Source organism: Carassius carassius, chromosome 5 (assembly GCF_963082965.1).
Source record: "Carassius carassius chromosome 5, fCarCar2.1, whole genome shotgun sequence".
In the NCBI taxonomy this organism is placed as follows: domain Eukaryota; kingdom Metazoa; phylum Chordata; class Actinopteri; order Cypriniformes; family Cyprinidae; genus Carassius; species Carassius carassius.
The window spans coordinates 10,586,893-10,611,929 of NC_081759.1; the positions used below are offsets into that span (position 1 = coordinate 10,586,893).

General features: G+C 36.4%; 2 protein-coding genes across 2 annotated transcripts; one reads left to right on the top strand and one right to left on the bottom strand.

Moving 5' to 3' along the window:
* Positions 1-4,723: 4,723 nt before the first annotated feature.
* Positions 4,724-7,776, top strand: si:dkey-251i10.2 (uncharacterized protein LOC562682 homolog). Its single transcript, XM_059549746.1, has 5 exons — positions 4,724-5,002; positions 5,383-5,495; positions 7,027-7,136; positions 7,328-7,392; positions 7,525-7,776. Exons 1-5 carry the CDS (start codon positions 4,726-4,728, stop codon positions 7,644-7,646), a joined length of 687 nt encoding a protein of 228 aa, XP_059405729.1. The 5' UTR covers positions 4,724-4,725; the 3' UTR covers positions 7,647-7,776.
* A 791-nt stretch (positions 7,777-8,567) lies between these two features.
* si:dkey-251i10.1 (uncharacterized protein LOC100038774 homolog) lies at positions 8,568-19,961 on the bottom strand. Its single transcript, XM_059549747.1, has 5 exons — positions 19,830-19,961; positions 15,027-15,313; positions 14,793-14,995; positions 10,174-10,314; positions 8,568-9,375 (listed from the first exon to the last, which is right to left on the bottom strand). Exons 1-5 carry the CDS (start codon positions 19,938-19,940, stop codon positions 9,218-9,220), a joined length of 900 nt encoding a protein of 299 aa, XP_059405730.1. The 5' UTR covers positions 19,941-19,961; the 3' UTR covers positions 8,568-9,217.
* Between the last annotated feature and the right edge of the window lie 5,076 nt (positions 19,962-25,037).

Below are 25,037 nucleotides of genomic sequence, written 5' to 3' on the forward strand. Positions count from 1 at the left end.
ACCTCCCTTGATACTCACTGGTATTTGGTATTCGCCTGCCTGACCGGGGGTGGCCTGTGGGACATCCGGGACCCAGCTCATCGTTCCCACCTCCATCACAGGACACCTGTCCATGAAATGCTCTGGGTCCCCACAACGCCAACAGGCCAGCCCAGACCTCCCCGCTGCCCCAGTGGCAGGGAGTGGATTGGGGAATTGGCATGGAGAGAGCGGAGAAACGGAAGCACTGTCCCCTCCAGCAGCCTGGGTGGGGCTCACGGACTCATGTGGTGCCCTTGGTCAGACCCGCCCTGCCCCAGGGGCGGGACAAGAGGAGGGCCGGGTGGATGGGACCGAAGGTCGTGGACTGAAGGATCGCCCTCTTCAGGTCATTGAAGACCAGGAGGTTCGCTACCGGTAGCTGTTGTGCGGCCACCTGGGACTCACCCGAGAGCAGGGGAATCAGCCTAACTGGCCATTGGTCGCGGGGCCAGCCGCACGCTTCAGCTGATGTTTTGAAGAGTTCCAGGAAATATTCAGGGTCATCCTGCGGTCCCATTTTGTGAAGGGGCAGGTGAGCGGGAACCGCGGGCGGTCCCGTGGCCAAGTTACGAACCTTCCGGTCGATCCAGCTCCGGAACCTCTCACGGTCCTCCTGCTGGGCTTGAAGGATGCCGTGAAACCGCCGCTCCAGATCCATTCTCAAGTCCAGCAGGGCCTGATGTTGTTCCTGATGTAGGGCCGCGAGGGATGAGATGATGTCCGCAAGTGGCGTGGAGGACGGGCTCTGTATGGCAGCGGCACTCTTTCTTCCTTTCCCGGGTTTCGGCACCAGTGTAGTGAGTTCGTGTGAGGAAAGGAAGAGGACAAGGGTCGGCTGGACTGCTGACGAGTTTATTATAACTTAAAAATAAATATTCTTCGTAAACACCAATGGTGACTTTTACTTTGACCTAGCTGGATGGAGAAATCATGCTGTAGAGTTGGAGTGTCAGGGAAGACAAGAATCCCAGTCTTTACCAGGTTGAGCTGTTGGTGATATTCTCTCATCCATGCCAAGATGTCCAACAGGCAGCCTGAGATTCGTGCAGCTACCGTTGGATCATGTGTTTGAAAGGAAATATACAGTAGAGCTGTGTATCATCAGCATAGCAATGGTAGGAGAAGCCATGTGCCCTTTATGATGGTACCCAGCATTGTACCCATGATTGACAGTGTCAAATATTTTATATATAAAAAAGTAAAACATCATCAGCTGCTATCTGCCATTCGCTGGCTGGCACAGAGTCAGAGACACAAGTGTTTTTATAGCGCTGCACATTATAACCAATCACATATGATTCTATTGAGTTTATGAATGCAAGGACCAATCAGAGGTGTTCAGATGAGTCATTGCTGAAACCAGTGGTTTAGTCTACGTGATACTCAGGTATATACACGTATACCCACAAGATCAAGGCTTTGCGTATACTCACTTAAAAAAGCATTCGGATATGTATCAACATCGTTTTGTGAGAGACCTTTCACATGTTCATTCATAAATTCACCCCGTCTGTGTAGCACCGAAGCACTGACATTTTGATAATCATGCTGTGTTTCTTTTGACGACTATTGCTATTGTGCAACACTTGCGCAGCATTGAGTGTAGCTTGAAATTAGCTAATGTAAATCACTAAAGGAGATATGAAATGATTACACCCTTTCAGGGTTTTCGTAAGCCTGCTCTTGAAGCTGCTGCTGCTTTGACACTGCAAACAGATGACAGGAATGTTAACATTAAAATGACAGAAAATGAGCCAGAAGGCTGATACTATCCTATGCAGTACAGAAAACGAGACTGATGCAATCGTAGCATTACCTGGTAGGTCAAAGTAGCATATACGTTATCATTAGCATAACTGTAACAGCAGGGGCATGTTGGCATGTAAGAACAATGAGTGATTTCAATAAACAAAAAGTTAATATCAAAGGGATTGTTCCACCAACTGTTTGATTACCAGCATTCTTCAAAATATCTTCAGCACAAGAAAGCAACTCATAAGGGTTTGGAATGACATAAGGGTGAGTAAATGATGACAGAATTGTCATTTTTGGGCGAACTATCCCTTTAAGTTACTGTGTGACATTGTCTGACTATAACAGTATTGCCTCATTTTGTCAACTAAAATAGTTTCAAACAAACTCACAACTGAGCAGGTGCACATCTCCATTCAAACACAGCATTGTTTTGTTTATGAATTAATCTGCATTTTTAAACGAATCATTTTGACGAGTCACTTAAATTATCCATTAAAGACTTGAATCAGCCGTTCGAACGAATCAATTGAGTGAATGATTCAGTGATAAAATCAGTAACTTGCTGCCACCTAATGGAAGTTTTAATTTAATTTTTAAAGGAGGCCTATCATTTTAGTTATGTAAATAATGTAATATTTCTATACTCAAAATTTTATATTTGAACATTAGTATTTGAACATAAGTTAATTGCATTCATGTAACCTCTGAGCCTCATTAAATGTCTGTAAATACAGTTTTTTGTCCTTCTGTGCCACCTCTGTAGTGCAAACTAATTTAGTTAATACTGATTTTATTTAATGGGTAAATTATTCTTCTTATTTCATCGTTTTAATGAGAAATTAAAAAAAAAAGCTTATAAAAATACACTTTTGAATTTGACATAAAAGATAACATACTTTGAATAAAGTTAGAAAAAATGCCCCTGTAAATCACTTTTAAGGAGATATTACTTTGTAAATGGGAAGGATATTTTTTGTTATTGCTCAAAAGGTGCTCCTGAATTTTTTTCTGTGCTCATAATTTTTATTTAGTTTTTACTTGCTCCTATAGCATATAGCCCTGTTTAGCCAGTGTGGTGGTACTTATGAAGTGCTGCTCTTGGATGGGTGGGTATGAGGCTGGGAGGGAAAAAAAATAACAGTATACCCATTGCAAAAAACTAGACTACACCACTGGCTGAAACATGCTGGTTTGTCACCACGTGCGTTGGCTGACTGAATTCTCTGGCTAATTATCTCATCAGAAACAACAAAGTGAAGATGTATGAATGTAAGATATTAATTTTACAGTGTAAACAGCTTCAGAGATTATTATGGGAGTTTTTCAGAATGCTTGAACTTATGTACTGTAAACATTCTATGCACTCTTTTTGTACAATAAAAGTGTTACAGGCTAATTAGTAACTTACAATGTTTTTATCAAATTCAAATTAAATACAAAGTCAATTGTATTAAAAAAATAGTTTATGGTATGACACACATATCTGGTACTTAAGTAAAAAGATTGATTCCTATGGGTAGTTAATAGATAACCCTATTAGGCTACTTTGCCCATCGCCCATGTTAGATCAACTAACATAATCTATAAAGGTGCAAAATGCATTTACTTCCACATATTTGAGAATCAAGATATTTCATGATAGATTTTGGGAGTATTTCGGAAAAAAAAAATATATATAATAATAATAAAACCCTGCAAATAACAAACAAAAAAACAATAGACACCGTTCCAAAATTTGTAATGGTTTTACTGGTTGTAATGGGACTTGTATTGATTTTACTGGAAACTTTAATGGACCCTGTTGGTCTTTACTGGTAATTGGTTGCCTTTTATAGGTGGCTTGTTAAAACCAATAAATCCTTAAGGAATATGACCCAAAACTCACTAAATATATATATATATATATATATATATATATATTAATAGTTTTAATGGTTAAAAGATGATGGTTTGTAATGTACGTAATGGTTATTTGTAGTGAAAACTATTAAAAGTTTTTGTGATGGCTTTATTGTTTTGTTTTGTTTTTTCAGTAAGGACATACACCTATATCAGTTATATAGTGGTATTGTGGCTGCAGTGTGTCACATGACAAGCATGAGACTGCATTCAGATTCTGCTCTTTGGTTCCACTCACAACAGTCATAGTTGGAAATCACTTTTGCCTGATCCAATCCTGTGAAAGAGAGAGAAAGGAAGAACAAAAGGCAATCAAAGCAACACATGTACTCTCTACAACAACAGTGACTCTCAGGATGTAAAAACATTATTTAAAATATCTTAAAGAGCCACTTGATGTTAAACACAGTGTAAGTTCACCTCTTAAGTAAAAAATGACACCCAAAAATAATTTTTTAAGATTTAAATGATGATGCTATTCAAATGTATCAACACAAACACCTCCAAAGTCATTGCAAAGGTGAGTAAGAAATTGCTCTCTTCATTTATTTGGATTTGCAATTGTTAAAAAAAAAAAAAATGTGAGTCTTGCTTAAGCCTCCAGATACTTTTTGAGATCACTGTAGTTTGTGTACATTTTCTGATAAAAAAAAAATAAATAAAAAATAAAATCTGATAAATAAAATAAAATAACAACTTAGGCTTTACCATTTAATGTTTTATAAATTATGTTACACAAAGCATAAAAAAAGGCTGCTTACCAAAGACCCAATCTTATATGCCACCACCCAAACATTACAACAGTAGGAAAGAGAATAAATTGAGCAGGGAAAATGTACATTTTCAATGCTCATTTCCTTCCTAACAGAAGATTGCTTTGTTTCTTTGTCCAGATCAATGACTGAAACTCCACATTCACATTTTCCTTTTTGAAAACCATACCACCTGACACTATGTGAATACTTTATGCACTGTGCTGGCATGAAATGGCAATTTTTTATGCAGTTGTGACTCAGCAAAAGTGCCTTTCAAAAGTCGATTGTCCACGGCATGATCTGGGAAAGTGTGTATAAATTAGTTGTGTGGCACTGTATTATTGCAAATGAGCTGTTGAAAAAGCCTTTTTCAGGAATCATGGATGCTGTGTTTTTTGGGCTTGTCATACTACAAGTTGTGACATCTGTTCTGTCCTATCCAAGTGGGGCACCAACTTCAGCTTGTGTGGATATGATGCCCAGGCATGGAGGAGTACAGCCCAAGCCAAACCCTGCTCCATACACCATCCATCCAAGCAGCAAAACTTTTCAGACTGGCAAACCTATTACAGGTATGGGGCAATTTGGATAAAGCAAATATGATGGTGTCACTACTGTTTGAGAAGCTACATTTTGTAAATTATTTCATTATTTTTTTTTGCAAGATCTGCATGTCTGAATCCAAAGTTTACAGAGTTCTTGCTATACTGTTATGTAATTAATAACTGCATACCAAGGAAGTTTTATAATATTAAAAATCCTCTCAATCAAGAATTTAAAATGTGTTGTCCATAAATCTATTTGGAAACAAAACTTGGAGATTACTTTTTTGTTTTATTTTGTTTTGGTCTGTTTTTCCTTGTTTTTAATTTAATGCATGTATATCACCTAAAATGAGGACAGTGGTGATAGCATCACTGGTTTTAATGTTTGTTCATTTGTTGTTTGTCAGTTGTAATCAAAGGTCCAGACTATAGAGGCGTTCTCCTTGAGGCTCGCTCTGGATCCGACTCAATAGCAATAGGAACCTGGCAGACACCTCCATCTAACACAAAGTTCTTAGCGGTAAGGCTTTGGAGTGTGTAAAGTTAAAGATTATGCTTCTATTGTACTGCAATTGTTATATCTGATATATTATGTATTATGATAAGATATAGGGGTGTAACGGTTCACATAATTCACGGTTCGGTTCGATACATTACACTGGTGTCACGGTTCGGTTCGGTACGGTTCGGTACGTTTTAGATACAGCAAAAAGAAAAAATTGGCAGATAAATTTCCTTGATTTTAAATTTTTTTTTAATTAAAACTAACAAAGTGTTTTTTACATAGAACAATGATGGAGCTATTCTTTACCCATCTTCTATGGTGTTTTCTTAGCAGCATACTGTATAAAACAAAAAAAGCTCCTTATAAAAAAAAAAATGAAAATGTTATATTATTGTAGTAGTTATGAACAAATACAAAGATGTAACTTTTTATATGGAACTCTATAACTCTTTATATTGAGTGTGTTTTTACTCAATTGGTTCTCTAAAGGGCTTATGTATTTTTGGAACAAAGCAGGAATTACGGTCTGTCTGAAATGGGCTCGTGAAGGAATATTGTAACGGGGCTCAATTACAATAAGCATGTTCTTAAAACCTACGTTTTACACTACAGAGTAAGGCGCTCGCTCACTCAGTATGCGCTGAAGGCTCGTTGCAAAATGGCCAATGCGTTTAACAGACCAGAAATAGAAGATCCTCCAATAACCAACAGGTCTGGTGTTTGGGTGCACTTTGGATTCTATAAGCTATAATGGTGATGATAGAAGGAATGGTAAATAGTAAGGTCTCATATCCGCGGCTATAACGTAAATGTACCAATCGCCGTGGTGATGTCTTTTGCCCTGTTTGAATCCGTTGGAAATGTCTGTCTAAATGCTGCAGGGATAATTTTTTTCTTGTATGTTTCTCATTTTTTTGGTCTTTACCCAGATACTGACACGGTGATGTCGGCGTAAATGAGTTGACATGTTTCAAGTAACGTTATTCCCGCTGGTGTTTTTTTTTTTTTTTGTATTCCCACTGATGTAGGCTACCCTAGATGCGACATATCCTTGTTTTTTTATCCACCACTCTCTTGCCATCACCATTATAGCTTACAGGGAATCCAAAACGCATATCATTATATTTCACAATTTTTTTTTATTTTCCAAATATAATTAATTAGTCCAACGAACCGTTCGGTCCATAATGCGTACCGCGTACCGAACCGAAAGCCTCGTACCGAACGGTTCAATACGAATACGCGTATCGTTACACCCCTAATAAGATATGATCCAAATGAAACAGAACCCCTTTTTATAATTTAAAAATGTCAAACTGCACCCGTTACAAAAATTTAAGTTATTTATTATAGTTACCACAGTTAACACTAAGTGGACTAATTATGGAAACTCCAATCAGAGACTACATAGCTATTCATTTTACAAGATAAAAACCCCCTCTTTTTTTTCTGGGTGGTATAATTCAGAAATGTTATTTGGAATACCAACAACTGTTTTAAATTTGATAATTGTAGTTTGTGAAGGTTGTACACTTATGTTCCCAAGTGTTCAGGAAACCAGCAAGGTGCAATCACCCATGCGAACACCAACATAAAAAACAACTCCACTGTATATACCTGGATTCCACCAGCTACAGACAAAAATGTCATCTTCAAGTAAGAGTGAACAAAAACAATCTCAAATTCATACTACATGACTGTGCTAATGATGTAATTTGTAAGTTTGTGCGAAAACGTAGTTTGTATGCTAATACTGTTGTTAATTTAAGATTAGAAGCCCCCCACCACCCCTTAAATAATTCATAAAAATGATCAAACACTTCAATATTTCCCCACATATTTCTTAGGGCCACCGTAGCCCAGCAACGCACTGTGTTCTGGGTAGACGTGATGTCTTCAACTTTGACTTCCAGTGAGTAAATATTGTTTTATACATTTTATGTAAAAATAAAAGGCTGTCACAAAGAATTGACATATGTACAAGCAAGGAATTATCCAAGTACCATTTATTAAACAGTTTGACCTTTTGTCTCCTAATTATCAGGTAAAGGAGGAACATCACTTGATGTATACAGTAGTGCCGAAAGGATTGCCACACCAAGGATTGTAACCCTGTTACTTTTTGTCCTGCTGGCAATTGTTCAATACATGGTTGCTTTAGAATGATCCAATACTGATTAAGTTATACTATCTCAGTTACTCTATATAAAATATTTAACCAATATTAGACATTAAGACATAGTTTTATTTGCCTGACTAAATAAAAATAAATAATGTAATGCACAAAAATGTTTTATTGTGTTTTGGGATTTGTTTAATGACCGGATGAATGCACATTATCCCTTGCATATAATTCAAGATCTTGTCACTCTGGTGAAAAATCAGGAACATTATCCTGCTGAGTACACAACAATTTACCAAATATGTAAATGGACATGCACTAGTTTTTAAATTAAAACAACTGTTTTAAGAGACTGCAGAAAGCACAAAACAATTCAAATTTTTATCTATAAAATCAGTTCAAAACTGCCATTTTGTTGTGCTTGTTTCATCAATGGAAGATGAAAGGAGTGTTTGGGATACAGGTACTATTTCTGCAATACTACTACTACTACTAATAATAATAATGATACTAATAATAATAAATTAACACAACAAAATAAAATAATGCTATTTCCTAAAGCTAGATTTTTGGTGTCATGTTTGACAGTAATTTGTTATTTAAAATTCAGTTATGGAACATCCTTATTCAAGACACAGAAGAAATCATTCAGAACTTCAATGCTGCATTACTGTAAAAAATAAAATAAAATACCTTAAAAGATAATGAACCACTATAACCTGCAGCTTGCTTTAAAACACATAGTTTCATAAAATTTCCCTCGAAGCCGTTTTGAAATAATGTGAATTGTAAAAAGCATTATACTACTTAAACTGAATTTCTTTCTACAAATTATACTGTCTAATTTTTTTTTTAAGCATGTGTATCCTTTCAAACAGTTATATGCTGCATTGCTTATACAACATAAGTATGTTGCATGTTTAATTCAGAAAGTTGTCTCCAATGTATTAGTACAAATCTTTTATTTATTTATTTCTTTTTGACAAATCACAAAAAAGTCAAATAATAAACAAAATTATAAATAAAACATAAACAATGTGCACACTCTTGAATGTCTAGATGTGACAGCTCAGAATATGAAAAGCAATGATATGTTTGATAGGGACTAGTAAATAAAAATGTAACACACTATGGAAAATGGATTCCAGTTGTTCTTTAATAATAATAATAATAATAATAATAATAATAATAATAATAATAATAATAATAATAATAATAGAGTGAATAATATATTGCACTGTTATATCACATAACCAGGATTTGTGTCTGAAATTAAATTAAATTTTAGCTTAGGTTTGGAAATAAAATGAACTACAGTACATATAAATATTCCTCAGCTTCTGGTATTGTAAATCAAATTAAGACTGAACAACAACAACAAAAGACTGCATCTGTATTACTTCAAGTTAATTCATTGTATGTGCAATAATGTAAGCTAGAGAAGAGAAGAAACATTTAAGAAAAGAAAAGAAAAAAACATTCTAAACATATACACATATACTGTGTTATCTTTTATATAACTATTAGTACAACACTAGTCAGGCTTCACAAGTAAAGCGAGAGTCCTTTCACATAATTCACAATTTTTCCTTTAAATAATGAATTTTCTATAGTGTCACATAATCTTCTTGAGCTCGTCATACAGAACCAGGACAATGGCTCCACCCATGCTCCTGAGCACATTGGACCAGGCGCCCTTGAAGAAGGCCTTTCCACCCTCATCACGTGCAATCTTCCTCCAGCAGTCAATAGTGCCGCTGTACATTATGTCAGCTAGAATGAATTAAATACTTAAAGGAATAGTTCCCCCAAAAAGGAAAATTTTAAAAACATTTACTCACCATAAAGCCATCCAAGATTGCAAATTTCAAATGAATAAAATGTGGTTTCTTTCTTCATCAGAACAGATTTTGAGTAATGTAGCATCACATCACTTGCTCACCAATGGATCCTCTGCAGTGAATGGGTGCCATCAGAATGGGAGTCCAAACAGCTGATAAAAACTTCACAGTAATCCACACCACTCCAGTCAAACAATTAATGCCTTGTGAAGTGAAAAACTGCATGTTTCTATGAAAAAAATCCATCACTTTAAACTTTCACTTCTGTCCAAAATGTTCAGTCTTTAAATAACACTTCCTCCAGTGAAAAAGTCCATCCCCTGTTGTTTTCCCCATATTGATTCAGAAGAGATTACTTTTAACTTGAAATACAATATTATGGATAGAATAATCATATTTTAGCTGGAAGTGACAGTTTGAAGTTAAAAATGTCTTGATGAATTTGTTAAAAAACATGTAGCTTTTCACTTTACAAGATGTTAATTGGTGGACTGGAGTCATTTGGATTACTTGTGAATTATTGTGATCCTTCATTCACTGCAGAGTATCAATTGGTGAGCATCTTATGTAATAGGCTTCTAAATTTCTCCAAATATGTTCTGATAAATTGACAAATTTTCAGCATATTTTTATTTGCTTTAACATCATATCAAGACCAAACTGAACCAAACACCAAAAAGGCCTATGAATTTTGGGTGAAACATTAGAGGAAACAATTGTTGAATATTACCTTTTTTACGTCCAGACTGCATCATCATACAACGACGTACTGTGTCAAATGGATATGATGTGAAACCAGCAATAATAGTCACTGTGTGTGCAATCATCCAGCTGACAAAAATATGGGTGTTATTTGGGTCGGGTAGCATGCCTGTAAAACACAGATATTTTTTACTAAAATAACAAAAACCAAAATGAATGCAACTGCCCTTTAAGGGTTAACAATGAATTATTAGTTGCTCAAATAAAATAAAACATTTCAAGGTGCTATTGTTGCACATTTAATCAAAAATATCTTAAAGGGTTAGTTCACCCAAAAAAGAAAATTAGGCTGTGTTTTACTCACCCCCCAGGCATCCTAGGTGTATATGACTTTCTTCTTTCAGACGAATTCAGTCAGAGTTATATTAAAAATTGTCTTTTATCTTTCAAGCTCTATCATTGCAGTCAGCAGGTGTTGCATTGCTTCAGTCCAAAAGACTTGAAATAAAAAAGCGCCCTTTCATAAAAATAAAAATGTCTCACACGGTAAAAACAAAGGCCTCCTGTTTTTGTAAGAAAAATATCCATATTCAAAACATAATAATTACTTGAATCTAGCCTGCACTCACTGTGCAACAGAAGCAGTTCCAGGGAATTACGCATGAGGTCAGCTTTGCACATGTGCTGCTCAGTGACACATGCGGAAATGCAGCGGAGAGATCAAAACAAAGCAATGGCCACTAATTAGAGGGACAAAATGAGGATTTGAAAAGAAGAATATCAGAGGATTTTGAAAAAAGCCAAGAGGAGACTGGTTTTCCTTTGCTTAAGTAAGGACACTTTTGATCCTGTAAACAAACACTGGTTTTTCACGAGACTCACGAATGTGCAACACTGACCTCGTACGTCATGCTCCCAGAACTGCTTGTGTGTACAACTGTTGGCGCAAGCAAAATTAAAGTGAATATTATGTTTTGAATATGGATATTTTTCACAAAAAAAAAAACATCGAGTCACTACAGGAGGCCTTTGTTCACCCCCCAGAGCTGTGTGAGACACATTTTTTTATGGAAGGCACTTTTTATTTACTTCTTTTGAATTGAAGCAATGCAATCCCTCTGACTGCAATGATAGAGCTCGGAAGATCAAAGACAATTTTTAATAAAACTGGACTGGATTTGTCTGAAAGAAGAAAGTAATTTACACCTAGGATGCAGCCTAATCTTCATTTTTGTTGAAATACCCTTTAATTTGTGTTCCGAAGATAAAGAAAGGTCTTATGGGTTTGGAACGACCTGAGGGTGAGTAATTAATTTTCATTTGCAGCATAATTGGTCACCACACCTCTTTTCATCTCTCCACACAGGCTACCAGTTGGGGCTCGAATCAGGTTCAAGAGATTGATGCTTACGTATAGATATAAAAAACTGGATGACGAGTAATTTCTTACTGCTAAATTCTGAAAAAGGTGTTAATTATAGGACCTAAAAACTCTGCTTGTAATAACCTAGAACACTGTCTTAGACTTGATGTTTGCTCTGTCAATTCTTTGTCATCAGTTAAGAACCTAGGTGTGCTATTTGATCGCAATCTTTCCTTAGAAAGCCACGTTTCTAGCATTTGTAAAACTGCATTTTTCCATCTCAAAAATATATCCAAGTTATGGCCTATGCTCTCAATGTCAAATGCAGAAATGTTAATCCATGCATTTATGACCTGAAGGTTAGATTATTGTAATGCTTTATTGGGTGGTTGTTCTGCACGCTTAGTAAACAAACTACAGCTAGTCCAAAATGCAGCAGCAAGAATTCTTAATAGAACCAGGAAGTATGACCATATTAGCCCGGTCCTGTCAACACTGCACTGGCTCCCTATCAAACATCGTATAGATTTTAAAATATTGCTTATTACGTATAAAGCCCTGAATGGTTTAGCGCCTCAGTATATGAATGAGCTCCTTTTACATTATAATCCTCCACGTCCGCTACGTTCTCAAAACTCGGGCGGCAGATCCTTTTCCTATTTGGCGCCTAAACTCTGGAATAACCTACCTAACATCGTTCGGGAGGCAGACACACTCTTGCAGTTTAAATCTAGATTAAAGACCCATCTCTTTAACCTGGCTTACACATAACATACTAATATGCTTTTAATATCCAAATCCGTTAAAGGATTTTTAGGCTGCATTAATTAGGTAAACCGGAACCGGGAACACTTCACATAACACCCTATGTACTTGCTACATCATTAGAAGAATGGCATCTACGCTAATATTTATCTGTTTCTCTCTTATTCCGAGGTCACCGTAGCCACCAGATCCAGTCTGTATCCAGATCAGAGGGTCACTGCAGTCACCCGGATCCAGTACGTATCCAGACCAGATGGTGGATCAGCACCTAGAAAGGACCTCTACTGCCCTGAAAGACAGCAGAGACCAGGACAACTAGAGCCCCAGATACAGATCCCCTGTAAAGACCTTGTCTCAGAGGACCACCAGGACAAGACCACAGGAAACAGATGATTCTTCTGCACAATCTGACTTTGCTGCAGCCTGGAATTGAACTACTGGTTTCGTCTGGTCAGAGGAGAACTGGCCCCCTGACTGAGCCTGGTTTCTCCCAAGGTTTTTTTTTCCATTCTGTCACTGATGGAGTTTCGGTTCCTTGCCGCTGTCGCCTCTGGCTTGCTTAGTTGGGGTCACTTCATCTACAGCGATATCGTTGACTTGATTGCAAATAAATGCACAGACACTATTTAACTGAACAGAGATGACATCACTGAATTCAATGATGAACTGCCTTTAACTATCATTTTGCATTATTGACACACTGTTTTCCTAATGAATGTTGTTCAGTTGCTTTGACGCAATGTATTTTGTTTAAAGCGCTATATAAATAAAGGTGACTTGACTTGACTTGACTAGATCACCCATGGGTTCAGCACCCTCCTACTTCCACTCACTTTTATGAGTCTAAGGCTACGTTCACACTGCAGGGCTTAATGCTCAATTCCGATTTTTACAAAAAATTTGATTTTTTTGCAAGGCCGTTCACATTTCCAATTAAATGCGACCTTTTGTGATCTCCTGTGTGAACGTGAAATGACCCAGAAGTGATCCGCATGTGCAGAAGAGTACTCAACGGCCAACGATGTCACTCGTTGTTTGCGGAAGTAGCTAAACATGGATGTCAACAACAGTGTAGTCAACAGTGGAGCTCGTTTAGCAATATTAAAGTTATTTAAGCAGCATCGTCCACCATGGTTGTTGTTTATCTTCTCATTCCCGCCTACTTCAACGCAGAATTATGACGTTTGTAGCGTATCAATGACGTACGGGTCGGATACATGTGACCTGGCCGTTCAGACGAAGGTCGCATTTCAAAAGATCGGATACGTATCGGATTTAGGACCACATACCGAAGTGGCCTGGGTCGCATTTGAAAAGATTGGATCTGTGTCGTTCAGACTGTCATGAAAAGATCAGATACAGGTCGCATAGGGACAAAAAAAATCGGAATTGGGTCGTTTCAGCCTGCAGTGTGAACGTAGCCTAAATCCCCTCCAGAATCCTGATGTCAGTAAGTGAGCAATGCCTCATTGTACCATCACAGAGAGGCACAAAATCACTCTCCACAACATTCACTGTTCTTTGCTGGTGGAATGCTGACAATCTGGAATACAGAATCTTTGATGTAATGCTGAATCCTTGATAAGATTCATGTGACAGCTGAAAACTCATCTCGTGTCAATATTTGAATGCATCCTACTAAAAATAAAAAATAAAAATAAAAAACTTTGCTTTTACTTTTCCTTAATCCCTCTCTGTTCCATCTTGTACTAATTTGAAAGATGTCTAATGTCTGGGCAACTCTGTAGTGTCACCTGTGTTATACTAGCAGGAAGAAAGGTTGCAAAACATCAATATTTCTGTCATGACAACTCTTGGAGGGATTGGTATAGTAATATTAATGTGTTTGGTTTTTGCGGATTAGATCTTCTATGCTGCAGCTGCAGCAAAGCAAGTACTGAGACTTGTCAATACATCCACAACATTCTGTATATAAATAACCACATGTATTTTCTTTCTTTCTTTATGTTTTTTAAAGAAGCCGTTAGCAAATAGCCCAAAGCACTGAAAATGCTTGCTTTTCATAAGGATGATTAAAATTTTATAGCATTTGTGTAATTAGCTAAAAATGAGTGTTGCATGTTTGATCATGGGCGCTGATCATGGGCTTTTTTCCTAATCATAGTCAATATTGGCCGGTTTTTGTTTGTTTGTTTTAAACAATTTCATTAAAGTTAATTGGTAACAAGCCTCTGTGATGGACTGTAATGAATCCAAACATATGTCTCGATTACAATATTTGCAATTGTGGTTGCTGAATAAATGCACCTTTGATGCCGTTTTAATAGAAAAGATAAATGTGGGATAAAACAAATGTAAGTATGTGAGTGAAAATACAATAATTCTAATGAACTGTGAAAAAAAAATTACTCAAATGATTTTTTTTTTAATTAATAATAAGAATAATAATTTGTGAATTTCAGCCCTAGCTCTGTCCCAGATGTTAGATATTCTAGCATGGCCTTGGAAGTCACAATTAATGGGCAATCTGCCCTATGTCTACTCCTAACAAAACCCACCTTTTGCAGTGTCATAGATGCCAAAGTAAGCCGCCCTGTAGATGATGATGCCTTGAACAGACACGTTGAAGCCCTGATACAAGCCCTTCAGACCATCAGACTTAATGATCTTTGTAAAACAGTTTCCAAGGCCTGTGAATTCTCTATCTGCACCAGCCTTTCCGACATCAGCAGCCAAACGGGTTCTAGCAAAGTCAAGAACCCTTTTTATTGCTTTGTATTGCAAAGTCAAGCGGGTAGACAAAGCAAAGAGACGTGGCTCCAGCAGCACCACCAGAGGCGAGGTTACCAGCGAAGTACCTCCAAAACTGGGTACGCTTGTCAACACCATCCAGAAAAATATTCTTATACTTATCCTTGAAAGCAAAGTTGAGAGCTTGCGTTAGGAAATATCTAATGACATTGGCCAAGTTGCCTCTCCAGAAGGACAAGAAGCCCTGCTCCTTGGGAATACGTACTATACAGTCTACAATACCTTTGTATTGCTTGTCAACTGTAATTTGCTTGCTGGCATGCTGGATCTGCAAGAAAAGGGTAAAACTTTACAAAAATAAATAAAAATAATAATGTATCCATCAGTCAATTTACCAAATATCACTACATAATTTAACCAATTCAAATTTATTGCATGTCTTCTGTGTCACCAGTTACAAGACACCAAGTTGTCAGTCAGCATGAAATATTTCAATGCCTCTTCAAAACATGTATTGGTCTGCTTTTTCAGAAAAGAGACCACATTTTAAATGCTTAGATCTGCTACCTTTATCAGCATTAGTATACAAATGTAATTAAAGCCAACAGACATAAACTAAAGGCAAAAACAGTGGCTTTTGTAGTCTTGGTTGCAACCCTCCATGAGGCTATTAAGCCTGTCCTGCAAATAGATTCTCCTTGCCAGGACCTTTGTTAAAACTTTGTTATTGCCAATTGGTATGGAAGCATAAGGATAGCAAAATTACTTTTGAAATGTAATTTGCAAAATGGCAAATATGTAAAATGGAAATGCATTTCTTTATTTAAATTGACATTTTCCCATACATATGTGCAACGTTTAGTGTAAAATGAAAATGAAAATTCAATTATATAATTTACATTTGCCATTTCCCACACTTGTGTTAATATGTAAATTAAAAACATATTTTAATACGTTATAAGTTGCAAAATTAAACTTAAATTGTCTTACCCAAATTGATTAGATGCTCAAGCAAAACCTATAGCAAAAAAATGGTTGCAAAAAGGTGATTTAAATGTCTTTTATTTTTTCTTAAATGCATTTACACTTACACATAAGACGTTTGAATTAAATACCCTGTGGTAATGTCGTTAAATTGAAAATGCATTCCGAGCCGATCATGCCTCCTACCTGTCAATCATTATATCAAGGTGGGTCTCGGCAACAAGGCACAATAGGTCAATATTTACCATTAACCAAACGCTTTTCACCTGCCTCAACATCTCACTGTTTAACACTCCGATTGATGAACATAAGAAAACAGACAGTGCAATTCTACACTTATTTACTTGCCACCTTATTATACTGTGGCTACACCGGATGCGACAGTAGCCGAATCACTGATTATTATAGGTTCAGTACTATCGTTCGTCGCGCCACTCACGTCCGGTGTAGACACAGTGTTGTCTTCCTCTCTTCGAACCCATAATACACTGTTAAAAATATTCCGTAAAATATACGGTAAAAAACCGGCAGCTGTGGTTGCCAGAATTATACCATAAAAAATACGGTTCAACCGTTTTTGGTTTAACAGTTTTATACCGTAAAAATACAGTTACACTGTTGTAGGTTTAACGGTTTTACTTTATATTTACAGTTTAATACCACAATTTAATTGATATAATATTAATATTCGAACTTATTGAAGCACTGAAATCTGTTTTGTACCTTCGTATTACACTGGTAACCACCAAAAGCAGGTGGTGATGAGAGAGTCACGTGGTGAAACAAAGCCCATGTGTCATTAGTAACCCTTTGAAATAATCAAGATGTTATAATACTCAGAGTATTACAACATAATTATTGTACATTTTTTGTAACATTTAATTTTTTGTGCAATATTTTGTCATTGCAACATTTTTTTTGTCATTTTCACTAGCAACTGCAATTGGATTTATATTATATCCCTAAGTTCCCTGTTATCTCACCGGTCATTATTGTGACCATCAACATATTTACTCATTCTATGACCCCACTCGACAAAACTAAATATATGTGAATGCATATATTAATACTAGACACCTTAAAGATCATGTACCAAAAATCTTTGTCATATATTTATGTTAAGACACTTTACTAGCCTTTAGTTTTGGAGCTTTGATGCAGCCATCATCTTCTTAAGGTGCAAGCAGGAAATAAGCTGCTCTAGTCATGTGACAATTTTCAATAATCATGTGAAACTGCCTATAGCCTATGTAATTGAGAACCTTAAATTTTTTCCATATTTGCAGGAAGTACACAAACATAAGTCAGTAAGGTTTTTAGAGCTTTAAAAATGAAAACATTTATTTATTCATTTTTAACGGTCACTATTGTGACCGGTGGGATTAAACGGGTTCTGTTGCCTTAAAATCGGTCTGTTTACACTCCGGTTGATGCCCGTGACCGTACAGAAAACGCTGCTGCTACTCCTGGCTGCCCAGGATGACACTTCCCCAATCAAATCCAGAAGCAGCTGTCACAGAACATGCCACAGATAGTTAGATCCTTTATTATTAAAAATCATGGGCATCAATCGCAATGTCCAGTGGCTGTAAACAGTGAGAGCTTTCATGGCGGATTAAAAGAGAGGAACAAAATATAATGTAAGGAGGTAAATAAGTGTAACATTAAATTTGCACTATTAAATTAGGCTACCTGCATCACTCAGTGCAACACTTAGGTGTTCGGTGACACGCAATCTATTTTAGGAGAAGAATAAAGTATGGTGGCAATTAGGTAAAGGTGTAGAATTGCACTGTCTGTTTGATTATGTGCATCACTTGGAGTGTAAACAGTAAAATGTTGAGGCAGGTGTAAAGCGTTTGGTCAATGGTGAATACTGACCTATTGTGCGTCTTATTGCCGAGCCCTGCCTTGATATAATGACTGACAGGTAGGGGGCGTGATTGGCTCGGAATGCATTTTCAAATCATCACGAGGTATTTAATAACAAAATACAATTCAAACAACTTATGCGTAAGTATCAATGCATTTAAGAAAAAAAAAAGACATTTAAATCACCATGTTGCTACCCTTTTGCTGCACCTTTGGCTCAGAATATATTTAAAAATTCACAATGCATTTTGCTACAATTATCTTGTGGTAGCATGATGAAAATACAATCTCAAGTATCCTACCCGTAAAGTCTAAATGGATTTAGGAAACATTACAATTAAATTATATTTTTGCTACAGTTTTTGCTTGGACATGTTCAACAATCAATTTGTGTAATACAATTTAATTTTAATTTTGCAATTTATAAAGCTCTAAAATATGTTTTTAATTTACATATTATAAATATAAATAAATATATAAATATATAATATACATATTAAAACTAGTGTAGGAAATGGCAAATGTAAATTATATCACTGAATTTTCATTTTGCACTAAATGTTGCACATACAGTATTTATGGGAAAATGTACATTTAAAGAAATACATTGCCATTTTGCAAATTACATTTGAGAATATCTGGTTAAGTTGCATATTTTCGTTTGGAACAAGGCGTCCCCTTTTTGCAGTTCCATTTATGCCTGCAAAAAAAAAAAAATTAAAAAAAAAAAACGCTGCTCAAAATTTGCAATGGGTTGTTCTTGATTATGATATTTTAATACATACTGAACTTAAATGAAGAGTTAAATAAAAGTTTAAATGAAAAGCCTTGAAAATTAATGCAACTATACAATAAATAAATTGACTTCATAAATTGTAACTTTTTAGATTGTTTTCATAACTGTTAGCCTTGAATATTGTTACTAAAATATCATGTTTCCACAGCCCATGTAAAATCTAAACCTAACCTTATAAATGACCTTACACCAATGGAAACTGCAGTCGACAAAAATCGTGTTGATTATGATCTGTTGCTGTGTGATGTCATCAATATGCAGGGTGCAGGTTGATGGGGTAGTCTCATATGTACTTACAGAAATATATTTTGTAGATATAATATGGAGAAACATTTGTATGGCTATGACTAGCTCAATTTAAAATAGTAATTCTGTCTGCCTTATTATTTACATTACTAGCACATATGATCAGCCGAAATAAATAAACTACAATGCCCTCACAGACAAAGGAGTGTCTAAAACGCACATGCATGTTGAATAATAACGTTTACTTTAACATAATGCTCTTTAACTTAATATAAGAAGTTGACTGGTTAACAACATGAACAACCTTGAAAGAGTGCACGGTTGTGTGAAAAAGATGCTTGTGGAAGATGCTCCTGGTCCTGGAACATTTTTATTTAATAATCATCATTGCTCCAGCTAATTTTTATTAAGTTCAAGTTCAAGTTCATTTATTTATATAGCACATTTAAACAGCCGCTAGACAGACCAAAGTGCTTTACAGAACAAGCATATAAAAATAAAAGCAGCAAAGCACACATAAGCAAATAGAGAACAACTAAGCTAAGATTAATTATAAATCAAAGAAACAAATGTAAAATAATAAGAACAGCCTAAAAAAAGTAATCAATATGCTAACGAGAATAGGTAAGTTTTTGACCACTTAAAAACAGAGAGGTTGGGAGCCGTTCTGATCTCTAGAGGCATGGCGTTCCACAGACGAGGCCCTGCCACCACAAAAGCACGCTCCCCTCTATGCTTAAGTCTGACACGAGGGACTACCAGCAGCGCCTGGTCATGGGGTCTTATCTATTATCTGGGATCTTATCTATTATAAGACAAAGTTATGCAGTATCATTAAAAGCATGATCAAGACAAGAGCATATTCAATATTTACCAAGATGGACAGACGTGTGAAATATATAATTCATACCTATTTTAAAAAGCATGTTACATGTACGAAGCGTACCTGAAGGAGCAGCTTGACTCTTTCTATGGGGGCAACAGCAGTCTCCGAAATCGCAGCGGCGATTCCACCCGCCAAAAAGTCCTGGGCAAATGAAAAAACGGTCTCACTCATTGTTCCGTGATGCTGCTGGCTAATGTCTTAATTTATAGATAGTCAATGACTTTTCTAAGGCCCTGATCGTGAGATACAATGAGATGTCTGCTCTTTTGTTACTGACTCATCCGTGCTTTAAGGTGGAGGAAACCCGACCTCTGTATGGAAATATTTGGTGTCTGTCATAGGCTATTCAGTTGCACTGCCTTCCTGGAAAAACCAGTTAGACCAGAACTAGTCAACCAACATCGTAGGCACTGGTCTCCTGGGTGATCAGGTGTTCGAGCACCCACGGGAATGGCCGAGCAACCACAGAAAAAACATGAAATTGGCTGTGTTCGAAATGGTATAATTGCTTACGCTTTACTGCCCAGTAGGCTGCACAGTGCATACTGCCTACTATTATTTAAAGAATAGTGATTGAAACAGTATACAATAAGCAATAAATGTTTCAGAATAGTGTGCTACAGTGTCGTCACATGACAAAAACTGAACATTAATTCAGCACAGCTGTGGAGGCTGGTTATCTTGCAAATAAATGTGCTAACTGTTCTTTTTGAAATCTTGTTAATAAGGCTTTATAGTAGTAAACAATAATGTTACATTGCCCAATTTAACTAATTTCATAATTTGTATACTTTACATATTGGACAGAACTGTATCAACACTAAGATATCTTTAACTGAACAATTACATTTTTGGCAGTCAAAAAATCTATATATTCTCATTACATTTGCAAATAATGATAAATTCTGATACACAAAATATCAGCATTTTCTTTAGCAACAGGTAAATATGTAAATTTGGTAGCAGATGTGTCAAGGCAAGTCAAGTCACCTTTATTTATATAGTGCTTTAAACAAAAAAAAATGTGTCAAAGTAACTGAACAACATTAATTAGGAAAACAGTGTTTCAATAATGCAAAATGACAGTTCATCATTGAATATGTGTACTTCAGTACTGTAGTACATTATAAAACACAGTATGCAATAACATATTGAGTGTAAATTATCATATATAAATTTTATCAGATGAATGCCATGCCACATTATTGGAACAAAAACGTCTCAGGTTACTTATGTAACCATGTACAGTATGGCAACTGCTCTTCTTTAGACCATAAAGCTCTTCAGATAGTGGTGAGAACAGAAGAGCTCATCATTGGACATAACATCCCAGCCTTACAGGACATCTATCAAACTCGCTGCTTGAGAAAGGCCCACAGCATCATCAAGGACATTACTCACCCTGCTCATCACCTGTTTGCCACACTGGCATCTGGCAGATGCTTACGATCCATCTGATCACGGACAACGAGACTGAAGAACAGCTTCTATCTTCAAGCCATCAGACTACTTAACTATTAGCTATCCTTCATCTAAAACCGGAATACATGCTGCTCTTAAGTTTATTTTTTATTGTACTGACACTTTTAATATTCTTTCATGTAGCTTTGTGACACTCTACAATGACATTTTGGACACTGCTCTACTCGGAAATACAAAATCAAAATAGGTGCTGCTCTTAAGTTTATTTATTGCATCTGCACTGCCACTTAAAATTTTCTTTAATGTAGCTCTGCGACACTCTACAGTGACATTTTGGACACTGCTCTTCCCCAATGTTCTTATATCAGTACCTCAGGACTGCTTATAACACTTAACAGTGTCTACCTTTATTGTATCTGTTACTGCCACTTATTTATATTTAATGCTCTGTTTATTGTTCTGCCTATGTTCACTGTAGAGACACTGAGTCTCCTACTGGCTATTTTTTTTTAACACCCCTTTCAACTAATTGCCCAATTGCACAGCCTTTTAAGAGTGTGCATATCATGAATGCTGGGTCTTGTTTGTTTTCTGAGAAACTAACGCACCTACTGGTAACCTGTTTGCCACGTGGCAATAAAAAATATACCAAAATCCTGGATTATTCTGGTTAGTCACATTGTACTGCTATTATTTTGAACAATACTGTACATAAGATTTTAGAAAGAACGCAAAATGCTTAATGTGACCACCCTACATATAGTTTGGGTCACAAATTAAATTATTTATATATATATTTCATTTTTATTTTACACAGTTGAGAGAGTAGAGTTACCATGACGATTGCAGCGCATCCTCAGACAACAAAGAGGACCGTTAAGGAAACGACTAATTCTTGTCTCTCTCTCTCATTTAATGTCAAGGTTAGTTAAATTAATTGTCATAACAAACTGTAATTTACATGTTTTAATGTTCAAACAATTTGTTATTATTTATTTTATTAATAATTTAAGACACTTACAGTATGTCATAGAAAAGTTCACTTACCGTATTTTCCGGATTGTAAGTCACACTTTTTTTCATAGTTTGGCTGGTCCTGCGACATATAGTCAGGTGCGACTTATTTATCAAAATTAATTTGACATGAACCGAGAGAAATGAACCAAGAGAAATGAACCAATAGAAAACATTACCGTCTCCAGCCGCGAGAGGGCGCTCTATGTTGCTCATTGCTCCTGTAGTCTACACTGAAGACATAGAACGCCCTCTCGCGGCTGTAGACGGTAATGTTTTCTCTTGGTTCTTGGTTCTAAATAAATGCTACTTATAGTCCAGTGCAACTTATATATGTTTTTTTTCCACATCATGACATATTTTTGGACTGATGCTACTTATACTCAGGTGCGACTTATAGTCCGAAAAATACGGTACTTAAGTTGTTTTCTTAAGATACTTGCCTGAATTCAGGCCAGTTGTAAGAATTAGGGCATTTCTGTACATTCGGTTAAGGTTGCTATCATTTATTTATTGTTTATTTGATCTATACAGTGTGTATTATTTTTTACCAACATGTTTATGAATAATTTTGTGATTCAAAGTGTCTTACTGACTCTGAAATACAAATGTGTATGCATATTAAAAGACAACAAAGAGGACCGTTAAGGAAACAACTAATTCTTGTCTCTCTCTCTCATTTAATGTCAAGTTGATTCCTGCTTACAGTCTTCCCGACTGCCCGGGACCTGTAACATTAATGTGCAATCTTACCACAATTGTGGATTTTAGAAATTGCACAGGGACTTTGTGTGCACACTTACCATAACATGGATTTTAAAGATACCATTCTTAGGGGCCCTCATGGCACTCTGAAGGAGCAGCCCATAGCTGGAAATGGTGCATCCCAAGAACAATTTATTTGAGAAGTCATCAACTCAATCTATGGTGTAATGCTGAGGGAGCATAACACCAAGCTCTCAGCCAAAAGAGGGAGGCTTGACCTACAATCGGTCCATCAGAAATCCTGAAGGGTAAATGTACAGCAATTGCTTAGCCAAAAATCCAGTGCATCAGGGAGGCAGAGGAAGGGCCAGGTTAGCCAGGTTCCATGTTCTCTTGGAAAACAGAGAACTCAACTCTCCACGTGAAAGGAGAACTCCGAATTCAGGAAAGAGGGTGCGTGCTCATAGGCAACTCTCAGAGAAAAGAAAAAACATGGTAGGCTATTGTCACGAAGTTCTTGTTTGGCAAAATTATTATAAGCTATTCTGTGTCTTAAGACAAGTTGTTACAACAAGTTCAATAAAACATCTTTATTATATTTCTACGGGCAGAGGAGAATAGCCAAACAAAAAGAAACAAAGAAAACACAAATTTAACATTCATAAAACTGTATACAATGGAATGCGCACCTGAGTGGGGCTGTTGTGCCATCTAGTGGTCACTGTTTTTCTTTGGCTCAGCTGCGCGTGGATCGCAAGCTGTGTGTGTGGATTGGGCAAGGCTTAAAGGATGGAACGAAAGTCTCAAAATTCAAATGAATCAAATAGAATCGATTCAAAAGAGACGTGGATGAATGCACATGCGTCTCCTGATCCTCAAAGCACATTTTAATCCCTACATGCACAAATTATGATAGTTTTTAATACAAACTATAACATTTGTATTTACAAATATTTCAAATATTTGCACATTAATGTAATTCTTAACTCTGCAGACAAAAAAAGCATTTGTTTCAGTGAAGTAATGCACATTCGCAAATTTTTTTAATCGTGTACACGTTAATGAATTGCACTGGGGCTTATTCGTTAGTAGTTGTGTGTGTGTGGGACATGAAATGCTGTAGCCTAAACTGCGAAAATGAAGTCTCAAAATGCAAATGAACCGAACAAGATCGACTTGAACTAGACGTCAATTAATGCATGCCTCACCCGTTCCACATATGCATGGATTCCTTTTTGCATGAGAAATTTATGATAATATATTAATAATATATTAATGCAGAACAGAACATTTTTATTCGCAAACATGTCTGTATATGTACAAATCACTGCAAATTCATTTAATGCCGAATCAAATTGAAAGGCATTTGTTTGTGGTTCGTAAGATACCTGTATAAAATTGATGTAGTACATTGATATTTTTGCGGGCATCTATTAATCATTTTGAGTCTAATTTCATCCCATAATAAACAACCCTCTACAGGGAGGGTAGTGATGTTTCAAGAAATGTATCAACAGAAACACTTTAGTTGAGTGGACCCCAAGGTGAGTACCAGGGCCTAAGCCAACTCGGAGAAAGGGAACAAGGCTGAAAATGCGTAACCCCTACCATACAGGATCTTAGAAAGTGTGCAGTGTGCTTAGCATGCACAGTTACCACCATGTGGATTTTAGAAAGTGTGCAGAGTGCACAGTTACCACCATGTCGATTTTAGAATGTGCACAGGAGTATGGATTTAGAAATATTCTGAAGTATCTGCTCACAGATGTGGAGTGTTAATAGTCACATCAGGGACATTTGCTCGTGTGCACGCGCCTGACCCATCTGAAATATTTTTCACAGACGCCATATACTTTGCACACGCCGGGGCTCGTATGAGGACGGAATACGGCGAAATAAGAACGTCATTTATTTTCTATTAGGGGATTTGAAAGTAAGTGTTTTTATCTCATTTAAAATATGTGTTTAATATATTGATTTATAGCGATATTTATGTTCTGTTCTCTCCAAAACTTTTTCTCAAAGAGAGATATTTTCTTTCACTCACGATGTTGAGAAGATGGTGAATTTGGTTTTATCAAAGGAAAACACCACAAGTAAGTGTTTTACTTCGTTTACATGTATTTT